Below are 25034 nucleotides of genomic sequence, written 5' to 3' on the forward strand. Positions count from 1 at the left end.
ATGTAACAACCCACCTTAGCACCTGCACATGAACGGACTGAATTCGCACCATCTCCTGGGTGGACGGTGCTCCTCGCTCATATTCCATTCCTCGTCTCTCAACTGGTCAAAAAGGTCACCTATATCTCTATCTGTGAAGTTGTAGTTGTTATTGCTCTGCATCTACATCAGCCAGACGAAAGAAGATCTCCATCGGGCTTTCCATTGAGAACCTCGGTCTAGCTCGGGAGCCTCGGATCGCCTGTGAGAGGAGCTAGAGTAAAAGGCAGATGTGACGCGATGGGGGGGGGGGAGAAGCGATCGCGATGCGGCACTCACCCTGGCTGGTGGGAGGGCAGGTGTCGGCGTCGCGGTGACGGCTGCGGTGGCGGTGATGGCAGCGATGGATGCCGGCGGTCCCAGGGCGTCCGCCCGGTCTTTCCGCTCGGTCGCCTCCTCCGCTGGGCCCCGAGGCTCCGGCAAGGCCTCCACAGGGGCGGCTGTGGCGTGAGGACGGGGAGCCTAGGCCGACAGTTCCACCGCGCCGTTACCGCCGTGACACAGGTAGCGCTTTGCCATATCAAGAGTCTCAATGAGCTCTCACCTGGTTATTCAGTTTATGAATGAACCTCCAAGGGCTATCCCCTGTTGAAGGAAAGTGACTCCACTTGAAGGGGGGCTTCTATACAGCCCCGAGGGAATTCTGGTCTACTCTTCCAAGCGCCACACGCCACCCGCCTCACCCGCCACACGCCTCACACCTCACACCTCACCCGCCACACGCCTCACACCTCACCCGCCACACCCGCCACACCCGCCACACGCCTCACAACTCACACCTCACCCGCCACACGCGACCAGCCGACCAACTGCGACGTGCCCCTTTCACACTGCTGGATGGACAGAGGCAACAGCAGCGGCGACGGGGAAGATTCGAAAAATGTTTAACTGCCGCGCCGAGAGATCGAACCACTGACCCCTGGAAGCCCAGTGTGCTAGCCATTGTGAATGATGTATATGTATGCTCAACTTCTTCCGCACCGTACGCAGCCAACCACGCTAAATCGGACGTGCGCTTGCACGGGCTATCTGCCCATGGATCGTGATGATGATGATGAATGAATGAACGAGTCCCAATGGGTCCTCGCTGGAGCGACAAGCCTCTGCCGGTCGTCGTCGTGACCGTACGGCAGCGTGGCGGAGTGAAACATCATTTTGAGAAGACTTACCATCACAGCCTCGTCCTTTCTCCTCTCCTGATAGTTTCCTCGCCTGAGATTCGGGAAACAAAACAACATTAAATTAATCATCGTCGAAGAAATCATGTAATTTATTTATCTTTCACAGTCTCAGCCACCTTTATTGACTGGCTGCGTTGGTGGACGAGGGTTGATAACGCACGTATTTTACTCGCGTGATTCGACCACAAAAGGGAATCGTGACTCTGTTGCAGCAGTGTTTGTACGTGCGGGAGGAACCTGGTGAACAGAGGAATACCCAGCACACGCGGATAATGCTCAAAAACCAGCACAGATGGATTCATGAATCCACTTGGCTCTAATGCCATCGCCTGGATTGACACAGCAAATTCTAAACTAAAGGTTCTTGAGATCAAATCCAGTTATGGGGGAGGGTAGAAGGGTCAACTCAGCCAATCGTCACTCCAGTGTCAATACAATTTTCTTATTAGTCTGCACGCTTACCCAAGAAAGCCTCAATGAGTATCAAGAGGGTCCTGACAAGTTTTCGCAGCAGGGGTTGACATTGCTGTGTTATCCCAATTTAGAAAATTTTGGAGGTAAATATTTAAGCATTGCGATGTTTGGCCAATACCAGTAATGTTGCGTTTGTTTTGGGAGCGGTGGCATAACGGTTAGCGCGCTGCGTTAAGCACCCCGCGACCCGAGTTCAATTGATGCTCACGGCCAACACCAATGACGATTATCTAAATCAGTCTTGGGCCTTCCCTAAGTCAACTCAGCCTCAAATGAGTACCTGGTGCGATGTGTGAACATCAGCACTGCGGACATCAGCAAAGGCGGTCGGTGTGGTGCTGGCCACCCACTCCCAAGTTGGTGCTCGCTAAAAGCACTTGCCCCGCAAGTATGTAAAGGTTATATGGAGGATCTTTGTCTTATTTTAACTCTGGGAGGAAACGGAGAACCCGGAGGAAACTGATGCAAAACAGGGGGTGAACAACACACAAACAGAGGGGGGAACAACACACTAACAGGGGTGGGAACAACACACAAACAGGGTGGGAACAACACACAAACAGGGTGGGAACAACACACAAACAGGGTGGGAACAACACACAAACAGGGTGGGAACAACACACAAACAGGGTGGGAACAACACACAAACAGGGGTGGGAACAACACACAAACGGGGGGGGAACAACACACAAACAGGGGGGGGGGGGGATAACACACAAACAGGGTGGGAACAACACACAAACAGGGGGGGGGAACAACACACAAACAGGGGGGGGAACAACACACAAACGGGGGGGGGGAACAACACACAAACGGGGGGGGAACAACACACAAACAGGGGGGGGGGGGGGGAACAACACACAAACAGGGGGGGGGAACAACACACAAACGGGGGGGGGAACAACACACAAACAGGGGGGGGAACAACACACAAACAGGGGGGGGAACAACACACAAACAGCGGGGGGAACAACACACAAACGGGGGTGGGAACAACACACAAACAGGGGTGGGAACAACACACAAACAGGGATGGGAACAACACACAAACAGGGGGGGGAACAACACACAAACGGGGGTGGGAACAACACACAAACAGGGGGGGGAACAACACACAAACAGGGTGGGAACAACACACAAACAGGGGGGGGAACAACACACAAACAGGGATGGGAACAACACACAAACAGGGGGGGGGAACAACACACAAACAGGGTGGGAACAACACACAAACGGGGGGGGGGAACAACACACAAACAGGGATGGGAACAACACACAAACAGGGGGGGGGAACAACACACAAACAGGGTGGGAACAACACACAAACAGGGGGGGGGGAACAACACACAAACGGGGGGGGGGAACAACACACAAACAGGGGGGGGGACAACACACAAACAGCGCACAATAAAGGCGCTCGAGTCAGGAATCGAATCCAGGATCTTTGCGCCCTGTGAGCCTCGAGTGTCACCACTGCGAAACGACGAACTTAGCGCCGTTTTTTCCACTGTCCCCCCAACCCACGCGGCCTCACCCCGGCCTGGTGTAGGCGGTGGCATCCCAGGGCTCAGCGCGCCGGCCCAGGGGCGGCCGTTCAAACGGCACCTCCGCCGGCGGTTGCCTCTCGCCGTCCGCGGCGTCCCGGGCCATCGCGGGGCGGTGCAGCGACGGCGCGGCCGACGCCGAGACGGACTGCGGCGGCGGCTGCGACTGCGGCAGCGAAGCGATGCGGGGGGCGCCCATCGGCCCAGAGATGGCGGCGGAAGGAGGCGGAGGAGGCGGAGGAGGCGGGGGGCCGGCGATGGAAGCGCCGACGTAGGGCGGGCGGCGGTCCGGGGGCGCAGTCTGCACGAGCGACAGCGGCACCACCGTGCCGCCGTCGGTCTTCACGTAAGGGCGGCTCGGCGGTTTGTTGTGGTTGTTGTGGCTCCTGCGGGCGGCAACGGCGATGATCAGCACGTCGCGTGTGGTGTGGGAGCGGGCTACTCTAAGGCTGCCTCACGTGGAGGCCCCCTTCCCACCAGCAGCGGCATCAACACGCAATTGCAGGGCTGCGCCTACGCCGTCACATTTTGTACACAAGCACGCATTTTGGTATTGCGGCAATTCTAGCAGCGCAGGGCTGCCACGAGGGCGGTGCCGCCGATGCCTTGTTTCACAGACGGCAGCCCCGCGGTCACGTCGCAGCGGGCAGCGGTGTCGCCATGCGACTTACTTCCTCCTAGCCAATTAAGCAATTTGCGAGTGTGGCAGTCCTTGGTTGATGACGCTAATTCGTTCCCGAGACCCGTTCGCAAGTGGAACGGTTTGAAAGTCGGAACACAACAATGCATATGGTCAGTGATGTGAAATGTGCGACGGTTCAAAAAGGGAAGCAGAGTTAAACTGGTTAAATCTCGCGGAGGATTGCTCCTCTGAAGAAAATCGTTCCACTGTTCCGTTTTCAAGTGCGAGTACACGTTTTAAGTCCATGCTATTTTTCTATATTTCATGGAAATTGGTTCGTAAATAAGAACGCACGTCCGTAAGTTGGGTGTTCGTAAAGTCGGACGTTCGTAAGTACGGGCGTCCGTAAGTACGGGCCGTCCGTAAGTTAAGGACTATCTGGAATATATTTTCGAATTTGGAAAATATGGGACCGTGACGCCAGCGGCAGACACACGGAGCCAACTCTTTAGCGAACAATTCTACGGGATCTCTTAACGTCCTGCTGTGACACAGAGGGCAAAGAGCAAGGGTCAACGCAAGCATCGAGTGAAAGTTTGTGGGACATGTATACAAGTTGAACTTCGTTCGCACTGTACGTAAGCAACCATGCTAATCGGAGGCGCGGCATCTTAAGCCGGGTCCAGTGGCACACCGTGGGATGGCAATCGACGATTAAGTCGGCCAAGCCCATCAATTCCTTGGGGATGATAAAACTAGCACCACTTCACAGCGGTTACCCCCTCATATGTAGGAGGATGGCCAGAGATGACAGCGCCAACATAGGGCGGGGCAGCCTTATGTTGGCGCTCCCGCACCTCCGATTAGCACGGTTGGCTACGTACGGTAAGAAAGAAGTTCAACGTACATACGTACGTAGTAACCAACCTTGCTAACAGGAGGTGCGTGCGTAACTGGGTGCTCGTGCGCGTGCGTGCGACTGCACACCTCTGTCTCGGCGCGTAGCTGCGCACGTTCGGCTGGTTCATGCCGCCACGCGGCTTGATGAGGATGGGCCCGGTGAAGCCGTTGAGAAACCCCGAGCTGGCGAAGGAAGCCTGCACGCACACACAAACAAAGATCCCCCGTGTGGCCTTTAATAGACTGTTGGGACAAGTGCTGTTAGCAAGCACGAACGCGATATCGCACACAAGGGGGTGGGTGATCAGCACCATGCCAGGCCACCTTTGTTTCCCCAGTAATAATGTTTACATATAGCACAGCTGCTTATTTGAAGCCAAGTCGACCGAGGGGAGGCCCAGGACCGATCCAGATCATTTGTCATGGTTGGTGTGAGCGGCGACCGATCTCAGATGCCTGGGATAGTAACGCAGCGTACAAACCACTACACTTAAAACACACACACAGACCAGCACAGATCCCGCATTCAGCCTTCTTCAAGTCATAACACACGAGAAAAGTTTTAGGACAACCCGCCGCAGGCCATTGTTACCGGTGTGTTGGCTGAAAACCCCTGGTGGACCGTAACACTGTGCGCGACACTGTGCACTGTGCGTGACATCCACGCAGCCCTGGACAACAGAACGGAGCTCTTCATCTGCAGCACCGGTGGGCTGGAACAGTCTGCCAACCGAAGTCCACCCGGCCATAAACAAATTATTTGCTTTTCAAGACCGGACTAAAAACATTTATTTTCTATTCCGTTTGGTTTTAGTTACATTTTCTCTACAGAATCCGCGCTCCTTCACAGCCGAATACGATGCGTAACAGATCTTAAGGTTCAGACCGACTGAACCGCCGCTGTTGTACCGCCATCTGGACACACTGGATAGGCGTGGAAAAAAGAGCTTCGTGAAGCTCATCGGATTCCTGCAGTCTAAATAAAACAAAGATTCTGCCGATTCTGATTCTCATCTCCTGCCGCATGGAACCAGGGGAGGTGGGGGGAGATCGTGGTGGTGGGGGGGGGGGGGCAGTGGGGGGAGGTGGTTCCAAGTGGGGCGCCACCACTCACCACGGGCGGCTGGAAGTGCGCGGAGGGCGGCCAGATGTGGGGGTGAGGCGGCGGCGGCGGGCCGACGGTGGCGCCGTACACGGGGTACTGGTGGTGCGGCGCCGAGCTGTACATCTGCTGCGCGAACAGCGGCGTCACGCTGGCAGGGGCGGGCGGAGGCGGCGGCGCCGCCTGGGCGGGCACCAGCCCGGCCTCGGGCAGCGCCGGCAGAGGCTTTGCCATGAAGGGGTTGACGGCCAGCGGCTTGGTCTTGATGCGCGCCTGCACGCGTGACGGCAAAAGCCAGGGGCGGCATGGCAGCGGTTACGAGATGCGCGGCCGGTGGCGAGATGTTAACTCCCTCGCCTGGTCTACAGGAGGTCGTGGGTTTGATCCAAACCCGGATGCCTGCTGCTATATATTTGGGGTTTGCGTCTCTCTCTCTCATCATCATCACGGTGGCTAGGAGATGTTAACTACCTCGCCTGGTGTACAGGAGATCGTGAGTTTGATCATGACCCGGATGCCTGCTGCTGTATATTTGGAGTTTGCGTGTCTCTCTCTCTCATCATCACCACGGTGGCGAGATGTTAACTCCCTCGCCTGGTCTACAGGAGGTCGTGGGTTTGATCCCAACCTGGATGCCTGCTGCTGTATATTTGGGGTTTGCATCTCTCTCTCTCTCATCATCATCACGGTGGCTAGATGTTAACTCCCTCGCCTGGTGTACAGGAGGTCGTGGGTTTGATCCCGACCCGGATGCCTGCTGCTGTATATTTGGGGTTTGCGTCTCTCTCTCACTCCCCGTAGTCGTGTGGATTTTTCTCCGGTTCCTCCAATTTTTCCCGCCACAGCATTGGGATGCATGGCCAATTCCGGCAATGTTGCGTTTGTGTTTTGGGAGTGGTCGCATAACGTTTAGCGCGCTGCGTTACGCACCCCGTGACCCGAGTTCAATTCTTGCTCATGGCCAACACCAATGACGATTATCTGAACCGGTCCTGGGCCTCCCCTCAGCTTCAAATGAGCACCTGATGCTGATGTGTGAACATCAGCACCGGGGACATCAGGAAAGGCGGTCAGTGTCGTGCTGGCCACCCACCCCTCGTGTGCCGTGCTAGCCTTCATTTTGTGCTCGCTAACAGCACTTGCCTCAAAAGTATGTAAAGGTTATATGGAGGATCTTTGTCTTAGTTTCACTATGGGAGGAAAACAAAGAACCCGGAGGAAACCGACGCAAAACAACCACTTTGTTGAGCGATCATTTGTTACTTCTGATAAAGAGCTACATAGCTCGATAGGCCTTACCCTGGTAAAATAAAAATTTGCATAGTTTAGTAACGCACCGTTCTTTCAACTGCTGTTGTCGGGAGATGGAATCAATCCGGCCAGAGGTGTGATTAGCCATTACAGCACTGTGGCAGTTCCGTTAGTTTCTCAGTAGGAAAGGTAAAACCGTGATTGTTTAATGCTCTAGACATCTCTGTGTATGCGGCAATCCTGTTGTTTTTCATGCGGCTAGCGGTACTGCAAAAATCGAAAATTTTAATAACCCTAATTTACTCTTCAATCAAATTACAACCCCTGGATTGTGGCGATTAATCAGATTCTGAGGGCGGGGCCAAATCAATACAGGGACACGAATCCCCGCTGACGACTTCAGTGTATAAATTTTACAGGTGCAGTGCATTGTGGGGAAGGCATGTCGACCCACCATGATTGGTTTTCCGAGGAACACCTTCACCTCCTCCCGCAGGTACTTGTAGGCCTAGCGGACATACACAAACATACAGTCTGTTGGTTATAGGCCATATTCAAGTCGTAGGCCCTATGTTGCCACAAGAGGAATTAAATTAATTAGCGGGGCCGCATGTTCCACGCCCACCTCAGTAATATAAGATGTTACCGGTCATCTTGAAAACATTTTGCCAATTTGAAAATCATGTTGTGCTACCGTTGTGCGGTGATCAGTCGTGTTATTATTTTCCGTTGCATCAGGTACTAGTTGTACACGTGCCCGAGATTCCGTATCAAGCAATACTTTATACTGTGTAGATCCGACCGTGACGAGGCTTAGGCCGTGAAAGGACGGGTTTGGGAAATGGGGAGACATGCGGGGGGGTAGGGGGGAACGGGAGGACGAGAGGGGGTGGGAGGGGGGGCTCGTGAAACTGACCCGCTGAGCGTCCGCCTCCGAGTCGAAGGTGATGTACCAGCTGTCGTTGTGCGCGAACTCGTAGCCCACGTAGCCCGGGCAGTGCTCGCCGTTGAACAGCGCCTCGATCTCCTGCCGGGCGACAAAACGACGGCCGGCGCCGCAACTGGGTAAGAAAACGGAACCCCCGGGGGGCCCAGCGGATGGGGTCTAGGGCAGTGTTCTCTACCTTTCGTCTATTCCACGGCACGCTACATTCCAGCTTGCTTCACCTTCGCGGCACGCTGTTCGCTCAACTCGCGCATGCGCGACCAAATATCACTGTGGGCCTGGGTGGGAAACTGAGAGGGCCGGGGGTGAAGGCTGTCTGCTGCCGTGCCGCTCCGCGAGAGACGGGCTGCAGGTGGGTGGGGGGGCGGGGGAGTGCCGCATTGGCCACTGAACGGCACGGCGGAGGTCGCCTGTCCGAGCTTGCGAACAAAGCGAAGTGCTTTCTCTTCCTCGAGTTCCGGCACACCGGCGCTGGCCCTAAAGCTCATCCCCAGGGCACCATCGCTGGCACAAGCCCGACACTACCGTGTCACGCGTCGTCAGTTAAAGGAGGTTTCCGTAACTCTCCAGAAACGCCGACAGGTTTTATGACAAAGGCGTTGTTTCGGCACGACGTCAAGGGGCCTGTGTTTGTGTAGAAGGCGACGCGGTGCGGTAGTGCGGTGTGGAGGTGCGGTACCGCGGCACGGTGGTGCAGTGTGGTGGTGCAGTAGTGCGGCGTGGCGGTTTGAAGGTGCGGCAGCACCAGCCTCGGTGCCCACCTCGGGTGGCGTGCTCTGGGGAACCTCGCGGAGGATCACGATGCAGCGCTTGGGCAGCACGGGTCGCACCCTCCTGCCGGCCTCGTCCACCTGGACCAGCGTCGATGCTGCGGGGGCACGGTGGGCGGCATGAGAGCTTAGCTCTACGGCGCGAGCACTTTAACAGAGCGACATGGAAACACGACACCTCGCTGATGATCTCGTCGAGCAGCAAGATCCACCGTCACGCAAACTCCGGTCATCCTCGCAGCAGCAGCGGCTTTCGGCTGACCGTCGAGCAAAGACGGTGGTCACCGCATCGCGCGCTTTCAGATGCGCTTTTGCGGCCGTTTGGAATGCTCTTCCTTCCGATATTAGGAAGGAACTCGAGCTATGCATTTTTAAATCATCATCTAGATTGAAAACTCATTTCTTCACAACTGCTTTTTGTGTTTAGCTTGTTTTCCTTCCCCCGCACCTCCGATTAGCACGTTTGGCTACGTATAGTGCGAAAAAAGGTCAACATGTATACATACCACCTCCCGTCGAACACACCACCATCTCCACAACCAACAGTACATAGATAGAGAACGAGCACTTAAAGAGTGACGTTAAATGTGTCGCAACCCTCCGCCACCCGACATGGCTAATCAGTAAAAAATGTCTCACGTTAACAAAACGCCAATTAGTTACTTCTTCAGCCCACCGGTGTGTTTGAAGAGTGAATCCACAACATTTAGAATTTGCGTACGACCTCAACAGCAGGTTTTGAACCTGGTTAAAACTTATTTTTTTTGTTTTATGGTCGGTGTTGCCGTCCACTGGACTCTGGTATTATCAACCTAAGAAATATTCTCAAGGGGCCCGACAGGACGCAGAGAGGCATAGTGCATGCCTCTCGTCCCTTCCACATCATCGCTTACCCCGTCATGCCCCCCTCTTCTTTTCTAAACCACGTAAGCTGCGGCCAACAGCACTTGCCCAAACAGTTTGTGAAAGAAAACGCGGGGGATCTTTGTCATTGTGCGCGCAAGAAACGACGCTAGTGCGACCGATGTACAGGGCTGAGCTCACATCGCAGCACGTCCGTGACGAGGTTGATGTCGGATGTCAGTCTCTTGACGAGGTTGAAGTTGGCGATGGTCTCCACGGCAACAAACTGCTCGCTGTCCATCTGGGAGAGCAGGTACGCGTCTCCAGCCAGGTTCTCCCTGGGTTCCCGGACACAACAGCAACAACGGCCACTTACCATCGCTGTGCATTAACGAGTCATCACCGCCGTCGTTAACACCGCAACGGCCATCACCGCCACTGTAAACGCAGTTAACATCCCCTCCACATTCATTATCGCCAAAATTAACACCACCTTCGCCATCATCCTCATCAACATCGTTGCCACCCCAATTAACATCACCACTTTCACCACCTCCACCAAGGCAATTTTACGGCAATCAGTGACAATAGTTGCTGTAACCACGTAGGCAAATGAAATTGCTACTGCCGAGCAGGCAGCTGGGATAGCAACTGGGTTCATTGCGCAGCGTAGCGCTAACCCGCTGCACCACCGCTCCCGACGCTCAACTGACCCGGACCTCTCATTACCAACACTGCTGCCCAGGCGTCGGCGCAAACACCATGGCAGCCGGGGCGGCGTCCGACTGCCACGATCGCCGGCGACAGAGGGCAGCCTTCAGTGGCGGTGCGAGCAGCAGTACCTGGAGAAGTAGTACTCGAGTTGTTTCTTCAGCGCCTCTCTGAGCGCGGAGCCGCCCTCAGGGAGGCCCTCCGAGTCTGCGGCCTCAGCTGCAGACACAAAGACGCACCAAGCCCCTGTAGTTATACAGACCGCTGGGGCCAAGTGCCGTTATCGAGCACCTCGTGAGGCATGATGGGGTGGTGGTGTGGCTAGAACTGTGCCAGGATGCCCTCTGTCTCCCAAGTGATGGTTATCACACACCACACCAATCAGTCACTGAGACAAACAAACAGAACCCTAAACAAAAGCATCAACAAAGGTTTCCGGTGAAGCCAAGTCGTCGATGTTAATTTAATCGCAGCTTTGGTCCGGATTGAGATTAGACGTAATTGAGAGGGCTAAGTGATTCTAGAATATAGGCACTTCGACAGGAAAAATGGAATATCAACGGAGCTGATACTGTCGAGCGGCCTCTTCATTTGCACTACAATACTAAGCTATTTTTATTTTCCCAAGGGCCCACTGAGCTATAGAGCTCTTTTTCAGAAGCGACCTCGCCACAAATGATACCTCAACCAGGTGGCTTGCCACGCGGAAATTTATGGCAGCCAAATACTCTAAAGAGAGAAAACCGGAGGAGAAAAATCCACGTGACCACGGAGAGAGACATGCAAACTACAAATGTACAACAGGTGCCAGGGTTGGGATTGAACCCACGACGTCATGTATACCAGGCGAGGCAGTTGACAAGCTCGCCACCGTGGCACCCACCCGTCCCCTTCTCCATTGGTCGAGGCGCAGTTCCGCAGTACTGTAGTACAGCCGTCATCCCCCAACCCCGGCCCACTCAACTCCCACCCGGGCCCACAGCGCTTTAACTTTTTTTTTTGGTTCCGAGGTGTGCCACACAGATCGAGAGAGCTCGCTGGTGCTCCAGCAACGCCAGTTACGGCAAAGCTGAACACTGCTCCGCTGCCTCCCGTGTCCCAGCCACTGGACGCAAGTACGTTGAACTTCTTACGTGCCATACGTAGCCAAAAGTGCTAATCGGAGGTGCGGGAGAAGACCTTAAACTAGACACAAAAAGCAGTTCTACACAAAAAGCAGTTCAGTGGATCTCCCAAATGGAAGAGTTTCATCCCCACAAAACATTTTACTATAACTAAAAAACAACAGGGAGAGATGTAATCATTGGGCACGGTGGTGTAAACGACAATTGCCAGGCGCAAGCTGGACTTATTTTTGTTTGAACAGTTCTGCTTTGAGTTGTCTGTCAAACCCCACACCATGCCCCTTCCCCACCCATCCCCTCCCCCTCTTCCCCAGTTGTCTTCGGTGTTGCGAAACAAACATAAAAAAACAGAACATTGTTTGCGGTTAGGTAGATGAATTGCTGACTGGGCAACGGGGCCCCTTAGCATTCCATTAGGCCAGTAAACGCAGATCAAACACGGACCGTCCGCAGAGCAAGCACTCAAATCTCATATCTCAAACCTCAAATTCACCACACGCATCGCAGCTCTTGAAATATTCAGTGTTTAACCGAATTCGAAAAAAATGTCTCTTCTTGTTACTTTTGGTTGCACACCCCTGGTGTAGATTATCACCGATTGGATTTCAAGGTCTATCTCACTGCTATGATTGGACATCACGGACTATTAGTAAAGAACAGATCATCACGACGATTGTATATTATAGCCTAGATTATCACTGATTGGATATTACACTCCATATTACCACTATGATTGGATATCATGCAATGTATTATTACTATGATTGGACACTATTATTTTAACCGCTATTATTGGATATTAAAAAAATACATTTTCACAAATAATTCGATACCATAGTTCTGATTTGCACTGATAAATGTTAATGATACAATTGGACATCAGAGACTAATAGGCTAGAATACATCAATATGCTTAAATATCATAGAATAGATTATCACTGATTATGTAAGACATAACAGATTAACACTACAACTGCATATGATAGAATTGTAATCACGATGATTTGATTTTACCGTTTTTGCTGTAGTAAATTATTATTTATTCTCCCTCTCTCTTTCGCCCGAGAACCGCGTAGCACATGAGCCACGGCTTGTCTGCCCCCCCCCCAATCCCCCCCCACAGAAACAAAACAAGCCACAGACTCTTACACGCGTGGACTCGTGCACACATCGTGATATCAAGCTTCAGGATATCCGACATGAAAACGACCCGAGGCCACTCTTCCCAGTTATTGTTGGTGTGGGCAGCAATTAAATTCCCCGCCCTGAGCATCACTGTCAGCCAATCAGTGAACTTGGTAGTCTGTTCATAGACAAACGCAGCAGTAGAATTACTACCACGGTTATTCTTTCTCAGCTCCTAACCCTTTCCCCCGTTCCTTCCGATTCCCTTCCGATGACCCGGAACCAGACATGCACGCCATCGGAACGCAACCGGAAGAAAAAATAAAATAATTGTATCTGTACCGAGGCTCCCACAAGGCCACGCGGGAGGGCGTGTGGCACAGTTTGGCGTCAGCCATCGTCGAGTGCGGTCGTGCTGCTACAGTTCTCTATAGTAAGAATGTTTTTAAAACGCGACGGCGCTACGCCTCTTCAAATAAAATTAACGCCGAACCGCTTGCGTGTCCCGAGATTCAGCAGTGAACGGGACAACCCACCCTGCAATTTTAAGTCGTCTCGGAACGAGAGAGGGTCAATAACCTCGCTAAATTGAGCTGGGATAATCGATGGCAGCGCCGGCTCCTCGCCGCGGCGTGGCTGCCGCTGCTGCCTTGGTCGCTCATGCGTGGTTCCTCCTCATCACGCCTCTCTCGCAACTCTTTCTCACTCTCTCTCGCTCTCTCTCGCTCCCAAGAGTGAGCGCGAGAACTGTGCGGCGCCACATTGCGAGTTGAAATTAATCACATATATTTTTTTAAGTCATCTAAAGTTTGTGTCTACTTTCAGGCTAAAAAAGTCCGAGTTGGTCTCGCTCTGGTCTGCAGTGGGGCGGCCGTAGCCAGTCACAGGCTCGATGATTTAATCAATAAAACAATGTGCTTTGTTGACATAATACATTTTATCGCCCGAATTAACACTGGACGTGGGCAGTACCTGTGATTATCACGGTTGGCCACGTACGGTGCGAAAGAAGTTCAACAAACATACACGCTGGATGTCGAGCTAACACCAGGCCTGTTGATCGTTACACATGGAAAAACAAATCTACTCCCATGAGCCATCACCGCCGTAAGGGGCACGAGGCTCACACCAGGTCACCGTGACCAACTAAGACCCCTCGCCAGTGATGAAGGCCAATCAACAACGGCTCAAAACACAGAGGTGGCGGTGGCCAAATGGCACGGGGGAGTGATGGCTGTGTCAGAGAAAATTAACCGTTCCAGACGAGATGATGGGTTCAACTCCTGGCCTAACGCTAAATTACTTGTGTGTATTGCATGGGTGCCAATGTGTGCGGTGTGCTTAGTGTCATGGATACCAAATAGTTTAATGGGGGTGCCAGTGTATGTGGTGTATGTGTGGTGTAAGTGTGCAATACGCGTGTAGTGTACGTGTGGGATGGGTACCGGTGTATGCAGTACGTGTATTTAGTGAGTGGCGCCATGGTGACATCACCGACACTTAGTGGCGAACGGTGGTTGTTGTTGTTACGTAGTGTGTGGTATGTGTGTGGTGTAAGTGTGCAGTATGTGTGTTGTGTGCGAGTGTGGCATGTGGGATGGGTACCAGTGTATGCGGTATATGTACGTTGTAAGTGTGCAGTGCATGCGTGTACTGCGTGCAGTGTGTGCAGTGTGTGCAGTCCATGCGTTCGTTCAGTGTGTGGGTGCAGTGTGTGTGCATGCGTGCACTGCATGTGTCTAGTGTGTGCGTGCGTGTAGTGCGTGCAGTCTGTGTGTGTAGTATGTGTGTGTAGTATGTGCGTGTGTGCAGTGGATCTCTGTGGTATTCAGGTCCAGTGGACCGGTTCTGGCTCCTGCCACCATGAGGGGTGGACAGTCCTCTACTCGGGGAAGGAGACTACCAAACAACAGGGAGTGGCTCTTCTTCTGAACAAAAGAATTAAGGGGGCGTGGGAGCATGGCAGTGAGGTGTGGGAAGCGGTAAGCCCCAGACTACTTTGGGCTTGCTTTCCCATCAACCGGAGGCGAGGAGTGGTGGTCGTGGTTACTTATGCCCCCACCGAAGACAAACATCCGTGGAGGGATGCAGGCAAGGCCGAAGAGTCAGATGGCTTCTATGACCTCATGTCACAGGTACTAGCTAAAGTGGCCCCTCGGGATAGAGACATCCTGTTGGACGACTTCATTGCCTGAGTTGGTCATGATGCTGGTACCTGGTCTGGTGTGATTGGAAGGCATGAGCCAGATCAGCTCAATAACAACGGTAGGAGGCTGCTAGATTTTTGTGTACCCATGGGGCTTGTAATTACCAACACGCTGTTCTGACATCGGCGCATCCACACAACATCATAGATGCATGCCGGGTCCAAGCAAGAACATCTGCTGAACTACGTAGTGTCGGAACAGCGGATGCGGGCCCATGTCCTTGACACTAGAACCTACCGTGGAGCTGATCTGCCCACTGACCATCGACTTGTCATCTGTAAGATGTGCCTGCTATTCTTCCACTACGGTGGTGGGTGTACACCCAGGACCCCATTCAAACCCAAGGTAGCCTGGTCTCGGCTAGCTGATGAAAGTTGCAAGCAAGAATCATCGCTTGCGGATGGGGTTGGCATCGACCCCCACTCCTCCAGATGTCGAGGGGAAATGGGCGAGGTTTAGGACTGTGACTCATGCAGCTGCAATGGCTGCTTTGGGTACACGGTCCAGACCTCCCCAGAGACCCTGGCAGAGAGAGGTGTTCAGGCTGGCTGAGAAAAAAGCAACAGGCCCACTCTCATCGTCTACAGCATCCCATGTCAAAGAATGAGACTCACCGCAGCCTTCGCTCGGAGGTTTGGAAAGCCGTGAGGTGCTGCAAGCATGGGTGATGGTCACGGGTTGCTGAGGAGATAGAGTCTGCCTCAATGGCCCGCGATCCCAAACCACTATTTAACTCCATCAAAAAAGTAACCTGCAGCGCCACACCTATTAACATCAATATCTCCGACCCCCAGGAACAGGTTTGCAGATTTGCTGAGCATTTCCGTGAAGTCCTGGGGGAGAGTAAATCCCTCGGTATGGAAAATATCGTGGGACAAAGTTGGGATGATGACCTTGCTGAGGCTGCAGTGTCTCAAATACTGGAAAAAGTCACCCCCTGTGAGTGGCTGGCTGAGGTGCCATCTGTTGAGGAAGTACTAAAGACGATCCAGAGTCTGAGACCAGTAAAGGCACTGGGCAGAGTTGATCTCCCAAGCGAAATGCTGAGGGAGGGTGCCGTTTGTGCACAGACTGCCCTAGATGACATAATAACAAGTCTGGACCACTGGGCGGGTTCCGTAAGATTGGAAGAATGCCCTGGTGGTCCCCCTCTTTAAGAAGGGGGACCGCACAGACTGTAACAACTCCAGGGGCAACTCACTCCTCAGTGTGCCGGGAAAGGTCCTGGCAATTTATTGAACATCGCCTTGCCAGGCACGCTGAGGAGAGGCTTGCGGAGCCCCAATGTGGTTTCAGGAAAGGGCGGTCCTGCACAGATGCCATATTTTCTGTCCATCTGCTCAAGCAGAGGTGTAGGGAATGCCAACAAGACCTGCATCTCTGCTTTATTGACCTGGTCAAGGCCTATGATACCATCAGTAGGCCTGGGCTCTTGGTTATTCTTCGTGCTTTCGGAGGCCCTGACCCTCTGCTCACGATCATTCAGGACCTTCAGGATGGTGAGCGGGCCAGGGTAAAACTACGTGGCTGGGAGTCGGAGCCATTCCCTGTTCACCTTGGAATGTGACAGGGATGTCGTCTGGCTCCCATATTATTTCACATCTTTTTCGACCATAGTTTGTGAGTCCTTGATGGCTGTACCGGAGGAATTTCCATCTGGTACAGATACAATGGGAGGCTGATCGATGCCCGGGTGCGGTCAAGGGATGGCTCCCTATTGGTCAACCACGTTATGTATGCCGATGATCTGGTAATTGCTGCTCACTCAGAGGAGGAGTTGGAGGTGCTGCTGCTGAACCTGGAGCGTGCCTCTAAGAGGTGGGGCCTTACCATCAGCCCCACTAAAACTAAGTACCTGCCTGGGTATTTTGTACCAACGGGCACTCCACTCCCACAATTCCCAATTGGTGATGGGGCAGTTGTGGAGAGAGTGGAAAGTTTCCCATACCTGGGCAGTGTGCTCATGACCGGCTCCGGTTTGACAGCAGAGGTCTCAATCCGAATCAGTCGACCGGCATTATCTTTTCATCGGTTGCGCAACGCTGTGTGGAAGCTTCCTGGTCTGTCGCCCTGCACGAAGCTTCAGGTCTTCTCGGCCAGTCATTCCCTCCCTTCTCTATGCTTGCGAAACGTGGACCCCCTAATTGAACATCTTCGCCAGTTGGAAACATTTAGGCTTGCCTGCCTACAATCCATCCTGGGTTTAACCAGGCTGGATTATGCGAGGAGCTCACAAATCCTTTAAAGATCTGGACAGTCCCATCGGTGAGCTCCTCCAGCAGGCAAGGCTGCGTTGGCTGGGTCATGTAGCCCGCATGCCCAGTCACCGCATGCCTAAACAGCTTTTGTTCGGCCGGATACAGGGGGCTAAACAGGCGCGCCACGGGCTGGAGAAGAGATGGAGTGATGTGATACAGGAGGATGTGGAGCTGAATAGACTTGCCGATGACTGGTACCAGCAGTGTCAAGATCGGCCTCTGTGAAGGAGGCTCGTGAAGGACGCTACTGGGCAGTTGGAGGCAGTCGCCCTCCAGCAACAACGGAGGGTGGAGGAGCGACGCTCAACAACGAGAGGAGCGCCGGGTGGCTAAAGCACAGGGAGTTGGTACAGTTGGGGGCACAGGTGGTGAATCAGCCAGTCGACCCGTGGCACCTGGGTCTGCCCCGTAACCTCCTGCCAGCGGGCGTTCGACACCTGACGTGGTCTCAACTTGCACCCAGCCTGGCACAAGCGTCGTGGTGACGTCACCGCCACTTAGTGCCGAATGGCGGTTGTTGTTGTGCAGTGTGTGCGTGCGTGTAGTGTGTGCGTGCAGTGTGTGGGTGCAGAGTATGGGTATAGGTGCGTGTGTGAGATGGGTACCGGTGTGGGCTGTGTGAGCGGCGTGGGTGGTGGCATCGCCAAGCGCCGGCGGTGAGGGCTGCCTCATCTCAGCCTCCCCATTGATGTGTCGGCATGCGGCTGCAGTGAGGGGTGGGGGCACAACGAGCACAACGCACATTGCAACTCGACGTGAAGCCACACGCCCGCAAGCAGGACATTTATTTATTTGCGCCACCGGCACCAGGCATCAATTGGCCGTAGGGGGTACACGGGCGAACTGCCCAGTCCCCCAACCGTAATAATCATTGCCGCCTCCGGCACCACGACCATCGACGCCCGTCGTCGCCACGACGACAATCCTGCCGCCGAACCTCTCACCTTCGGAGGTGGAGGTGGGGGCCATGTTGGGGTCCTTGCAGGAGGCGGAGTCGTCCACGGAGGTGCCGGGCGAGGAGGCGCCGTCGTTGTGCGCGAGGTTCTGCCACGGCTCGGAACCAGGGTTCATGCCCGCTCCGTTTGAGGGAACCTTGAGGTGGCAAGAAAGACAAAGATCCCCCCCCTGTGTAGCTTTAACAGACCATTGAGACAAGTGCTGTTAGCGAGCACCCAAAGAAGTTTGGCACAGCACACGAGGGAGTGGGTGGCCGGCGCCACGCCCGGCCGCCTTTGTCTTTCCGGTGCCAATGTTTACACACCGCACCAGGTACCTATTTAAAGCGGAGTCGGCCCGAGGGGAGGCCCAAAGAATCAACCTCGGGTCACCGGGATTGTCGTGGAGTGTACGAACGAACCGCTACGCTGACGCACCTTGTAGGAGCAACGTACACACGCACGCTAACAAGCAACGTGAGATGCTGCGGGATGTCCCGTACGATGACATCATCGCGGAGGCACGTGCCATGGGACGTCATCGGATTGGCCGAGAAGGCTTATCAATAATCATCAGCCATATTAGGCATAATCCTTTCATTATTAATATTATACTTGTTTACCCAGGGAGAGTACGCGCAGACAATACTCAAAGAGCAGCACAGATGGATTCATGCATCCACTTGCTCTACTGCCACCGCTTCGATTGACAACGAATTCCGAACGAAAGATTGTTGAGATCAAGTCCAGTTATGGAGTAGGGTAGTAGCGTCAACTCAGCCCATCATCGCTCCAGTGTCAATATTATTCTGTATGCTTACCCAGGAAAGCTTTACCGAGTCTCAAAACTCTCTCAGAATGGTCCTGTTAAGTTTTTTTCAGTCGGGGGCGATGTTGCTTTGTGTTATCCCATTCGACTTAATTTTGCAGTAAATTTTTCAGCATCGGGATGTTTATACAATTCCAGCTACGTTGTGTGTGCATGTTTTTGTTGTACGTCATCCAGCGGGGGATTTCCAAAAGGGCTGTAAAACCCACACATGTCGCATGTCATGGTTTCACGTGATCCCTTACAGCCAATGGCGGTGCTACCATCAATCACAATGTTAAAAAGATTGTTGAATAGAAACGCACCCTGAAGAGCAACAATTCAGCAATTCAACCCCAAGTGTAAATTTTTACTCGCCTAATAAAGAAACATTCGTTAGTTTCAATCATTTTCTAAAATGTAACTTCCTTTGTTAAGACTTGTTTAAGCAAGACTTCAAGATGATCGCAACAAATTTAGAACAATAATTCACAGCTCTCGTCAATCCACTGCTGGATGAAGGCCTCCCCGTGATTATTATCCACTCATCGTTTGACCATACTTCACCAAGTTGATCAGTACGGGTGAGTGAAGGAGAGCCAGTGAAGAGAACCAGTTCAGATATCAATCGCCACCAACGTTAGCCGTGGCCAGGAATCAAACTCAGGTTGCCGGGTTCACACGCTGTGAACCCGGCAGCTCCACGGGTCCCGCCGCCACAATTCACCTGAATGACATTTTTTTGACTGCAACGTCCAGGAATTTATTTGCTACAAATTTGGGATTTGGTCTACGAAGCTGATAAACAACGCTCTACAGCATGGCGTGCGTGCCGCCATCCTCCAACTTTGCATATTAACCACTGCCCACCAATGTTGAAAACGGCTATGCATTAGCTTTATCGGTGGGGGGGGGGGGGGAAGGTAGCGGGCACCGTAATGATACCGTAATCTCCGGATTATAAGAAGCTACAGAAAGTAAGACGTAACTTCCAAAGCTTTTATTTTCTTTCAAGTGCGCTTTGTAATCGGGAGAGAATGCATGTGTGCATGCCGGACTTATTTTGCACCGTATGTAGCCAACCGTGCTGATCGGATGCGTGGATACGGTTATCGCCACGGACAACCATATTCCACGGAATGACCACGAACCCGCCGCTTTACAACGGGGGAGAGAGGACGTATTCTGGAAGATGTTTCTGAACGGCTGGTGGCGTGCCTGCGATTCTGGAGCAACGAGATGGGGGCACGTCTTCTGCGAGCCACGTTGCATTCTCCGCACTACAGCCACCACATTGGTTTTTTTTAATACGGGAAAAAAAATGTGCATCTAAAAATGCAGTCGAAGCGAACCTCCAGCATAAAACATAACACTGAATAATAATTAGCATCGTTGCTGAGAATAAGTTATAACACAATATCCCACCTTTACATATCTGTCCCTAATTGGAAATTAATGAAAGTTAATGACAGTCACTATGCAGGCTATAAACCTCCTTCATATGTATGTGTTCCTCCACAAAAAATACACACGTAGAAAAGTAAAAATTATACATTCCATCAGCAGCACAGCCCTTCTGGAGTGCATAGTCTCAGAAATATTGGTTCAGCACAAACAAATCTATGGACCGGATTGGACAGTCAGGGTCACATCAGCAGTGAGGCCTTCTGGAACCCCAATTCGAATGAACTACCAGGCGTTTAAAGGCACAGACCTTCTGTCTGTTAAGACAGGGGTCCTGTTGAAAGCTGGCCAAACTGACCAAAGGGTGGACAAAAAGGTGCAAATTCAATTTGCACCACATCTCGCACCTCTGATTAGCACGGTTGGCTGCATACGGTGCAAAAGAAGTTCAACGTACGTACATCTCCCCGTCGATTTCCTAAATAAATGCTCTGGAAGACAATTGGAAAGCGTTATGTAATCCACGCACAAGCGTGGTTTTTCTTAACTCGCTTTCGTGCCGGAAGGGGCCTTTACGCCCACAAACAAATGGAACTGGCTCCAGCAGTCAGTCCCCCCCCCCACAGGGTAATCGACAAAAACAAACTCCAGTTCACAAAAATATTTTGACGACACAGCAGGGGCACTTCTCCTTGCGACTGTCGGACAAACGGGCATGGAACTTTTGTTTAAAATCAAGTGTATGTGTTTCTCCCCCAGTTAACATGTACGCTTACGAACCGCACACACCACCCCTCTCCATACGGCGGTCCCATCGCGCCAAATTCTAATTTTCGCGGAGTTTCTGTTCCCCTCCAATGTCGATCGGCGTACCGTACACCACGAACCAGATTCGATTATTCTCGTTTCGAATACACCAGGAGTTCTCTACCTATTTGGTCCAAGTGTCCCCCCCCCCCACTCCTTACCTTCCCAGGTCACCAAGGCTACAATACACAGAGAGATCACACGTCCACCACGCCCCGAGTCACTGCAGTGTTTTGCAAGGCGTCCACTTCGGGTTGCGTATTTAGTTTCGTCACTGCAACGTGGCGCCAACATTCTCCGTGCCCATTCGACATTTGTCCTGCACTGTATCCATGCCGCAGCCTCCACCACGCCCCCACCCCCTATCATCCCCAAAGACCAGGAGCGGCGCAATCCACGGCTGGAGGGCAACTCCTATGTGCTGTGATTAACCCTTTCCCATTCCAAGACGTCTGCAAGTTGCAGGGTGGGCGTCCCGTTCACCGCCGAATCTCGGAACGTGCGAGCGGTGAGCTTTAATTTTATTTAGAGGCATAATAGCACCCTTGTTTTTAGAGACGTTTTACCAATTGCAGAGTACTGTAGCGACACAACCGCACTCTATGATATATGGCGCCAAAATGTGCCATACACCGTCCTGCCGCATGGCCTTGTGGGAGCCTCCACACGGCTATAAAGTTACCATCGGAACGGAATCTGAAGAAAAACGGAAAGGGTTAATTGATTCAAATGACTGTGGCAACCACTAGGTGGTACTATAATGTAATCGTGAAGTTTAGCGGAAATCCGTATAGGGGGCGAATCGTTGTCTTCACCTTTTTTACGAGCCCAAGCCAGTGTGTGGAAAATCCACAATCCCATGGCAGGAGCCAGTTCATCTATAGCAGGACCACTGCTGTCCTGAGGGGAAGCACCGGCATCTCATTATTAGAATAATTTTAAGTTGTAATGCGCCATAACGTATTCGCTCACTCCCAAAGAGAGAGAATGACTCGGAGGCACGAGAAAGCAACTACAGACCAGTGAGCTGGCAGCAACAATTTCCAAAGCTCTGCGGTCCTGTATATATCAAGGTGTTACCGGAGCGACCGGAGAAAACCCACGGATGTGAGGGGGGAAACACTCGATCTCATACAGACAGAACACGTGAAATTCATATTATCGCGCACCTCCTATTAGCACGGTTGGCTACGTACGGTGCGAAAGAAGTTAAACATACACACACACGCACGTGCTGTACCGCTTTCTCCCGGCTGCCCAAAGAGAGTTTCACAACGTTGGTGCGATGACCCACCAACCTTTGCCTCCGGTGATGGATTACAGGAATGCGCCACCACTGCCCGGCTAACAGAACACTGCGCTGCGAACCTGGCAACAAGAGTTCGATCCCCGGCCACGTCTCACGGCAGTTACTTCATTAACATAGCTATATGTAGCCGACTTGAGACAGAGCGGGGACAGCCGAGGGAGGAGCAGGGCAGCGTGAAAATATTTGTAGACTAAGAGTCTGTCGCCAGCGAAAGGGAGGTCTGGACAACCGTACTCAACATGCTGCCACCACGGCCCTCACCAGGACAAGCGGCCTAAGAAACACACAAAAGTGGGGGCTTATTTTTGTCAATAATGACAGTGGACGATAATCATCAAAAGCCTGACAACGTCCAAGCCTATTCTTAGCTCTTTTGGTAAAGTCACGTTGAAGGGAAACAATAAAATAATAAAATATATATAAAACAATAAAAATTCTCACGACGTTTCGACCAAAACGCAAACGGTCATCATCAGGTGTTTTTTTTTATTGTTTTATATATATTTTATATATATTTTATTGTTTCCCTTCAACGTGACTTTACCGAAAGTGCTAAGAATATGAATTACTGCAGTCACGAAAGCTTTAAATCAAAATGTCCAAGCCTGTTTAACACGTAGGCTTTCGCGACCAATATCATCCATAACAGTTTTTTTGGGTGAGATCGTGTAAATATACAAATGTCATTAAACCCGCCACCACCCGACACAGCCAACTAGTAGGGGTTGTCACGTCAACAGAACATGCCAATTCGTCACTAGCATAGCACACCGGTGTGTTGGAGAGCCAAGCCACAACATTTACAATCTGAGTACGACGTTTCGCCAGTAATTACAACTCGCTTTATCAGGCGACAGCCAGATTTGTGGAGAAGTCTTAACTTTTTCGTTCCTTATATAGAGGTGTAGATGTGTTGACCACACTTCTGCGCTCTTGAGTCATATGGGGGGGGGATTAATGAATCAAGTACATTATGCATGAGCATTATGCGAGCCCTTTGAACTTGTCCTTCCTGTCTATTGTGTATTAAAATAGCCCTACCAACAGTAATCCCTATTGAAGTATGCTGCCCTTTGTAGGCACGTATTAAAATAATGTATTATTTGAGGATTCGCTTCCAAGCAGCACTACGGCAATAGCTATCCGAACGGTTAAAGTATTTTTTATTTCTTTCAATTTCGATAGATTCTCTAATTAGTCTTGGCTAGTAGTAGCTAGTTTTGCACAGAACTTCAACATCAAAATAAATTGAGTGTCCTTGTTGGCACGCGTGTTCTGCTACTGCTGACAGTTGCATTTAGGAGAATTTAATATTTCTCTGATGTTCTTTTAGTCTCGTGCTGATCATTCGTCCTGTTTGCCCAACATAACATTTACCACACGTGCAGTTAATCCAGCACACACCTTCTGTTGATAGCTTCGGTAATACATCTTTTGCACCAGATATTAATTTCTGTATTTTATGTACCGTGTTTTGTTTTTCCAAACATCTGTCTAGTTCATATTCTTAGTTCTTTCGGTAAAGTCACGTTGAAGGGAAACAACAATTTTTATTGTTTTATATATATTTTATTATTTTGTTGTTTCCCTTCAACGTGACTTTACCGAAAGAACTAAGAATATGAATTACTGCAGTCACGAAAGCTTTAAATCAAAATCTGTCTAGTTTATCAGTTACTCCCGCAATGTACGGTATTTGATCGTTTTAATTACTTGGGCAGTTTCAATGCTCGTGTTATTTGATTTGGTTTTGGCATTCAATGCCCTGTTGATTTGTGTATCATTGTAACCGTTCATTTGCAGCGCTTCTTTAACATGTTGAATATCTTGATTTAAAGCTTTCGTGACTGCAGGAATTCATATTCTTTGGTTCTTTCGGTAAAGTCACGTAGATAGAATTTTTTATTAGGGTTTAATAAAAAAAAATGTAAATTGATTTTATAATTTTCTATCTACGTGACTTTACCGAAAGAACCAAAGAATATGTTGAATATTCATAATACTTTCTTTCGCGCGATTATCAACAATGCAAAGGAAGAAAAAAAAAAGCTAAATTAATGACCACCAACACTCAACCGCTGGATGCCACATGCCACCACCACCACACCCTCACGACTGTCCCCATGTGGGCCCTGCCATGGGACACGAGCCAGATGGATTGAGGTGCCGAGCCAGGCTGGCCAGGGTTCCAGGGGACTCGCCCCGCCCATGGGAAAGAAAATGTCAGCTGGGCCAGGCGACACGTGGTAGTGGCAAGCAGGGGGAGGGAGAAAGAGGCACTTGCCGAACGGGACGTGGCACCGCACCGGTGCGATCCTAGAAACCGTCTCGCACACGCCGTTACCGAGCGCCACTCTGGAGACATTGACGACAACACAACGGGGAAACCGAGGTCATGGTCAAGAGGTCATTTCGTGGATAACGCCGTCGATACCGTCACATTTAGAATTTCCATAAACAGAGACTTTTCACCACCATCTGGCTTTAAGTCTTCCCCTTGGTCACCTGCCCTTCTCCAACCAGCACACGTGCCCCATCAAAGCCTCCTCCTCCTTAATCCTCCTTACATCTACAATGCTCTTCGAGCCATATTTTAGTTCCAAACTCCAAGTTGTTTACCCTATCCCCCCCCCCATCATAATTATCCTATCCATCACAACTTTCGCATTCTGCT

General features: G+C 51.7%; 1 protein-coding gene across 3 annotated transcripts in view; it reads right to left on the bottom strand.

Moving 5' to 3' along the window:
• The window catches only part of LOC116954776 (uncharacterized), a 39661-nt gene that overhangs the window by 4286 nt on the left and 10341 nt on the right, over positions 1-25034 (bottom strand). For 2 of the 3 annotated variants that reach the window (XM_032975564.2, XM_032975563.2), the window contains exons 2-13: positions 18042-18189; positions 17703-17801; positions 10515-10602; positions 9874-10010; positions 8821-8927; positions 8030-8140; positions 7568-7621; positions 5875-6135; positions 4848-4957; positions 3229-3624; positions 1209-1251; positions 319-501 (exon numbers count right to left, since the gene is read on the bottom strand). In XM_032975564.2, the coding sequence (XP_032831455.2) occupies positions 319-501; positions 1209-1251; positions 3229-3624; positions 4848-4957; positions 5875-6135; positions 7568-7621; positions 8030-8140; positions 8821-8927; positions 9874-10010; positions 10515-10602; positions 17703-17801; positions 18042-18168 (1716 nt within the window). In that variant the 5' untranslated portion in view covers positions 18169-18189. Of the gene's footprint in view, positions 1-318; positions 502-1208; positions 1252-3228; positions 3625-4847; positions 4958-5874; positions 6136-7567; positions 7622-8029; positions 8141-8820; positions 8928-9873; positions 10011-10514; positions 10603-17702; positions 17802-18041; positions 18223-25034 lie in introns of all 3 variants that reach the window. The other variant, XM_032975562.2, reaches the window with a different exon arrangement.

This window comes from Petromyzon marinus, chromosome 56 (genome assembly GCF_048934315.1).
Source record: "Petromyzon marinus isolate PM22_M1 ecotype Great Lakes invasive population chromosome 56, UKy_Petmar_22M1.pri1.0, whole genome shotgun sequence".
Lineage (NCBI taxonomy): Eukaryota > Metazoa > Chordata > Hyperoartia > Petromyzontiformes > Petromyzontidae > Petromyzon > Petromyzon marinus.